The sequence below is a fragment of the Prunus persica genome, chromosome G3 (assembly GCF_000346465.2).
Source record: "Prunus persica cultivar Lovell chromosome G3, Prunus_persica_NCBIv2, whole genome shotgun sequence".
NCBI classification, from domain to species: domain Eukaryota; kingdom Viridiplantae; phylum Streptophyta; class Magnoliopsida; order Rosales; family Rosaceae; genus Prunus; species Prunus persica.
In genome coordinates this window covers 22,184,420-22,191,517 of record NC_034011.1, presented here as the reverse complement: position 1 = coordinate 22,191,517, position 7,098 = coordinate 22,184,420, and the positions used below count along the sequence as shown (strand labels likewise).

At 34.4% G+C, this 7,098-nt stretch overlaps 1 protein-coding gene across 1 annotated transcript; it reads right to left on the bottom strand.

The window, feature by feature from the left end:
* On the bottom strand, nucleotides 4,484-6,752 carry LOC18781995. The gene is made up of 3 exons (XM_007217469.2): nucleotides 5,753-6,752; nucleotides 5,124-5,654; nucleotides 4,484-5,010 (listed from the first exon to the last, which is right to left on the bottom strand). Exons 1-3 carry the CDS (start codon nucleotides 6,533-6,535, stop codon nucleotides 4,897-4,899), a joined length of 1,428 nt encoding a protein of 475 aa, XP_007217531.1. The 5' UTR covers nucleotides 6,536-6,752; the 3' UTR covers nucleotides 4,484-4,896.

Sequence of the window (7,098 nt, the reverse complement as noted above, 5' to 3'; positions counted from 1 at the left end):
CAATCTGATCCAATGTGTTGATTGGTTGTATGAAAATATGATAATCACGAAGATAATCATATAAAATTCAATCCAATAAAAAATACCATTAAGTATGTACTAAATAGACATAAATAAATTTTAGAAAACAACAATACAATACAAAATTCGACATTTAGAGTTCAAGTTATATCCATTCCTTAAAAATAAAGCGCTAAAATCAACACAAAAACTTAAAAATCTAGAATTTTAATGCTATATTAATTTATTTTTTCGAAAGAATATCAACAAAGTTGTATTGGTGTAAGTGGAACGTGAAAATTGGTTTAGGTTCGAACACTAGGAAAAACAAATATTTGCATATATTTTTAAAAGATTGGATCAGTTTGGTTTGAATTGGATTTCAAACTCTGAATCCACTAACCAAACCAATCCAATTAGTTTTTCATTTTTTGGATCCAATCCAATCCACCAATAATATTATTGAAACTAATAAAATTGGATTGGATTAATCGATTTTGGCAGATTGATTTGGATCCTATACAGCCCTAGCAATTAGGTTTAACCAAAGAGAATTGAAAAATACAATTGTGCGTTTAAAAATTATTTCATTATTGAAATTACTAATTTCTTTGCTAAACAGTGACTTTTTACTTGAATATAGAGACACTTCAAGACTGTATATTGAGGAAATGTTGATGTAAGATAGTGATTATTTATTTTCAACACTACATTTACATTGGGCATCAATTAATTACACTTATTATCTAAAAGTGAAATTGAGTAATTACAATGGCCTGCAATTAATTACACTTATTATATGATTTGATTTAGAACAGAAGAATTTACACACCATGCATATATGTATCACATCATTTAGCATTGACGAAGAGGCTGGACGTAAATGGAGTTGAGTACGTAGCTTTATTGGAAAGGTTGAACACGTCGTGTCAGTCTTTGATTATTTTCTGTATAACTTCTTCCCACGTTTTCCATAAGAAACTTCTTCGAAGGTTTCATGGGAAAGGATAATTGACTTGGAGCTGCTTCAAGTCGGTTAATTTTTCAAATGTCCTATATGTGTAAATTTTTAAGTAAAACGCAAAGCATCCTACAGAGAGCTTCCATTGAGGGATCCCTCAAATAAGCTTATTTGAGGGACACTCCTTGTAGGCCCCACTCCGGATTGTATTTCACTAATCCAAACCATCTATTTTGTAGATACTCATTCAAAGATCATCTCTACAAAAAATCACTTGAATCCGATATCATGTGACCACTCAATTGAGTTATTGAAATTTTAGTACTTTTCTTAAAGCACCGTGTTCATTGATTTTGTAAGACACAATTGGATGTCGAAACGGTTTCCGATTTGTTTAATTTTTTGTAAGGATGATCTATGAATGAATACCTAAAAAATAGATGGTTTGGATTATTGGGAAAAGAATTGTAGGGTACCCTAAAGGGCGTCCCTCAAATAAAATTATTTGAGGAATCCCTCAATAGAAGGGGACTGAAGCATCCTATATTTAGTTATAATACACATAGATAATCATTATGCGAATCTTTGTATTCTACTAGATTAAAAGTTAATTGATGCATATTTGCTAAGTTGCTCATTAAATCTAACTTCATATGATTAAATGATGCTGGCTTGCTTGCATTGCGGGTACTCAATGTCAGTACACAGAATTTTATTGGTTTTGGTCAACTTGACCAAACAATTGTCATCCCACATAATTGATAATTTAGTACGTGGCAATTTTTGAGAAAATTGCTTGCATTAGAGAAACAAGTAGCACAGTCAGAATGGTCTTAGACAAAAAAATGCTTGAATTTAGGCAAAGTTCAAGTCAGAACAGATTGCTTGAATTTAGGCCTAGATTGCGTCCTTAATGTAAATGGGAGATTGCTTGAATTTTTAGACAAAGTTTATATGTTGAAAGATTTTGTTCTTGTTAATCAATGTGTTTGCTCTTAATTCTTGGTTTAGATATAGATGCCCTCTGAAAAGATAATTGTTATATTCCTTGTTTGAATCACATTATATTTTAGGTTACGGAAACAAGAAACTTTACATTAGAACATGCATTAATTTCCATTCTTTGAATTTCTCAATGTTTTTAAATTTTCTCATTCAAACGCATTGTAATACTCCATAAAGAAACTATATACTAGTATTTTATAGGAACATGTGTAATGTTTTACCCCATTAACTATATGCAAAATTACAAAAATTATTAAACATGTTTTACTCAAGATTATTCATCAGCTTGAATCTTTTATTTTTCTCTCTTTTTCTTCAAGAGACCTTTGGAGTTCGTTACGCACCTCAAGTTTTGGGGCATAATTGTTTCAATCAAGAAGAATTTCCAGCCAAAGAGTATTATGAGAATAACATGAATACGTTACTGACAGAAGTATTATTGAAAAATATTTCAGATTTAGGATATAAAAGTGGAGTTACCAATGGTACATCTAAATCTATAATAGAACAAAATACTTTTATTTATGGGTTAGTACAATGTTGGAATTATCTTCTTAAGGACAGTCCTTACACACCATGCAAAAAATGTGTGAGTACAGCAAGCCTAGAGCTTCGCAAGCGTTGCCCTTCTAATCGAGGAGCTATAATTTGGATGGTAAGCTGCCTCTTAAAATATTCCAATATAAAATCTTTTGGTGCAAGTGACACAAATAATAGGATTTATGAGACAAATTCCAAATTCATTAATGATCCATGTTGATTCAAAATAATATTCATGAGTTGTTTACTAGATTAAACTCTAAAGTTGTTCATGGATCATTGCATGCTCATGGGAAATTAAAAAGGATTAAATTTTATGGTGCAGTTGAATGTACTATGGACCTTTCTAAGATGGATTGTAAGAATTGCCTTAATATTGCAATAAATGAACTTCTAGATTATCTATATATATAAAGCAAAAAGCAGAAAATGGTAAAATATTCAAAATACCAGAAAATACCATTTTTTAATTCAAATATTAAGAATTGAAATTATTAATTAAATGAGAATAATATGGTAAATTCATATTTTTTTCATATTAAAAAAATTAAAAATAAAACAAAATCAGATAATATGTCCTATTTTTATGGAATACACGCTGCGAAAAGGCTAGTAGTAATAGAAGGACAAATGGACGAGTTATTTATGGAAGTTGTTATGTAGAATTTGAAGTGTACCAATTCTTTTGGATAGCATTTGTTTTGATAATCAGAAAATAATTTTTTATTTATGTTTGTTTGTTGCAAGAACATAAATCGAAATATGTTAATTTACTTATTACAGTTTACAATTATTCATACCTACAATCTAAACGAATGTACTTTTAATTTATAAAGGGAGTTATTTGGTCACAAAAGAATATAGTAAATGGAAGAACATTACTCATATGGAATGAAAACTGTTTTTTTAGGACCTTTTTTATTGAGATGGACGATAATATATTAAATTCACACACACAATACAGATGTTAGGACTCGAACCAAAGATCTTGTCTGGGAGAGCAATTACTTCAAACCACTACACTAGTGAATCCCTTTGCTTGAATGAAACATTTTAAAGATTGGTAGTGTATTGAATTTTCATGGCCTCTCTTTCCAGCTTTCTTCTTATCATCTTATCAAATTTTACAATCAACAAAACTTCTCTATTAATTGACTTCTACTTTGTGAATTTTATTTTCTTCCCATCATTATCTTATGCTCTGTTTTTGAATCGATCGGAATCAGGGACGGACCTTAGAAGGGGGCAACCTGGGCTTTAAGCCTAAACTAAAACATTTGCTCACCCAACCCAAGTATAGCCTTTCCACACTTTACGCATCCCCATCTTCCTTTTTTTTTGTTTGTTCTGTTGCAATAGCCAAACATTTTCTTCACTTTTATTTCTTTAAGGCCAAAATAAAATAGGTCATGCACCCAAGTGCCACCCAACTTACGCATAAATAAACCCCTTCTTCCCTTTTTTTTTGTTTTTGCTTTTGTTTTGTAACAATAGCCAACCCTTTCCTGTACGTAGAAAGAAAAAAAAAATGCAGAAGTAGAATTAGGAGCATATATTCTCTTAGGACTACGTCAACGAATATCCATCTTGTTTTCAAATAAAGCGTCGATTTAATGGTGGTTTTTATTTTATTTTACTAGTTTTTATTTATATGTACTCCTCACAGGGTATTTTATTTTGTCAATAAAATTCATTTGTATCGTCAAGTTTTGTATCTTCTTAAAATATTTGTACATAAGGTAAATTTAGCCCATTATGTTTTCAAATCCTAGATCCGTCCCTGGTCGGAGTTACAAAGAAATGGCAAAAGACAAACTAGAGACTTCATTTCTTTTTCCTGTTTGGCATATCAAAGAGTTTGTCGATGACCAAAAAGAACTGAAATCAACATTTATCATCATTGACATGGTCGTTGTGATGTCCATTATTTCTTAATCCAATTGTGCCAAAGAAAAATGCGAATACAAAGAAATTTGATGTCAAAACTGCACATGAAATACTTCTTAAGCAATCTCACGTGTCCTCCTTCCTCAAATCTCTCAAAAACCGAATTGCTTCCCTTGCTGATCAATAACTCAACCTTATATATATATATATATATATATATATATATATATATATATATATAAGTTTAAGTGAGACTTCTTGAATTTAGGCCTGCCTAGATTTCTGGATCCTTGAGATCTCCATACCAAAAAGCGATCGAATTCGAAACAAGATTCCAATGGCGAGTACATGGCATCCTCAATTTACGAAGTACATGCGATAAGAATATCAAGTTTCCTAACATCTACAACAATTCGTGATTGATAAGACCAATTACATCTGTATTATAAAATGGTCTGTAATGGATTGCCTGTGATAGAGCTATATGCCTGTATGAAAGACTCCTATGGGTGCATGTATATTAATTCTTCATCTTTGCATTCTCTGATTCCAATATCCATCACTTGGCCACCTGTAGAAGGTAATATGTCACAACAATGCCTTCTTGGAGCCTGCAACTGATAAAAGTCAAGAAAATATGGAATTAGGATTGTTTAAGCTCCATGAACATATAGGCAATGATTAAGGGATTGAACAAGTATTATGTCAAAATGTTGTAAGCAAGAAATACCTGTTTGATATCAAGGTCTAGCTTATGTGAGTACACTCTGACCTCCTCCAGCTTCCTCGGCGAACCCATGTCAGAGGTGCAATTTTCGTAGGACTTTTTGTAGATGCTCTTGATCCCATCCCCAGCAGAGGACACATTGTCCAGAAAGAAAACAACCGGTCTTCGACACGGATCCTTGGGATGTTCTCTTGTGTTGAAAGTATAAGTTCCTGACAGAACACTTCCCTTTTTCCACTGGCTGAACGTCTCTTGCACGGGGAGGACGTCCGGCAGAAAGATATGGTTCCCATGAATTTGAACAGCATAACCCCATGACACTACTATGGTCCATGAAAACCATCTGTCATAGCAAACTGTTTTTTGTAGAACCCTCTGAGAATCAGCATTCACAGCCTTAAACAAATGTTGCAGAGCCTTGATAGTTGTCATGTTGGGGAAGACAGGGTTTATGTGATCCAAGTGATGCAGAGATACCAAGGGTGTTAGTGGATGCGCAGCCAACAGACCAAATGTATCTCCATGAATATCATTCTGGTTCAATTTCACAACCCAGAACCAAAAAATTTAGTTCATTCTATTACAACATAAAAATAAAAACAGAGAGACTGATGGTACAGAGAAATAAGTACCTGATGGAAGCCAGGCTCCTGAGTTAAGCCAATGCCAAGCTCTGCCAAGCAAGAGGAGATCCTGGAGTCACTTCCATATAGATGAGGATATCTTTCTATACATGAATCAAACACCTTTGCCAATACTTTAGCCAAAGGGGAACTTATAGCGAAACCAGCACCACCATAAGCCATTCGAAATCCAAAAATTCTGTTCTGCTCATAGATCTCTGAGTTTGTCCCAATGTAGTACCACAGCCCATGATCATACTTAGAAAGTGTCTTCACCAAATTCTCCGGAAAGAAAACCGTGTCATCGTCCCCAAAAACATACCACCGCACATTCGAATGGTTGAGTGCCACGGTCTCCGAAACAACGCGTGCCACACGGATAGCAGACCTCATGCCACCTTTGTAAGTGTAACGAAATCGGGTAGTGTCCTCCGAGATACATACTGGAGGAAGAGAAGTATCATTGGCATGATGTTCATGACCAGGTGGAAGGCTTTCAAGAAACACGCATCCCCTCATGGGGTTCGTCCACCAGAGCCTGACATACTCCTTCCTCTTAGCTGACCACGACTGCTGATTCGAAGCAATTCCGAACACAACGTGCTCAAGAGAGGTTGGGGGCGAGGAGTACACATCTTGAGATAAGTAGCTGATATGTGCAAGCTTGGAGCTGGTAAATACAAGGAAGAATGACACAAGAAGAAAGAGCGTGAAGACAGAAGATGAGATTATGACGAGGTTTATCAACCGAGAAGACGACTGGGATTTGGAGGGCGATTGAGGTAGCAACATTTTCGAAGATTGAATGGAAAATGGAGAAGAAAAAGAAAAGAAACAGAGTTGCAGAGATTTTGAAGAATTTGTATCAAAGTTGGTGGACCATCTAACCAAAGTGTATAAAGTTTAGACACCGAAATCCACGGCATAAAAAAGATGCAAACTTTGACCGGCACTTGTGCAGAAAAGTGTAATTAGGTTAGTTAAATTTCCAAAATAATATATGGGGTAGGCGTGGCCTTTACAAACACAGTCCACATTTTCTTTGCCAACCCATAGAACCCAGCTGTTGAGTGCGTACGTTTAAGATTCAAATCACGTCGGCTACTGGACAGCAACAGCTTTGAGTGATTAAGAAGAGGGTTAGGTGTTAAAATACTATTGGCAGCGGATTAGGACTTAGCCCTCGGGAAGTTGGGATTTATAAAAGGATTAATTAATTAATTGGGTAGCTTCGTTGATGCAGAGGAGAGCGTGAAGAAGGCAGCAACTTCAGCTCCAAGGTTTTTAAAAGAAAATAAAACACTTTAACGGGCTTAGCAAATAAAACTGTTTCGTAAAGCAAGTGTTTGGACTCG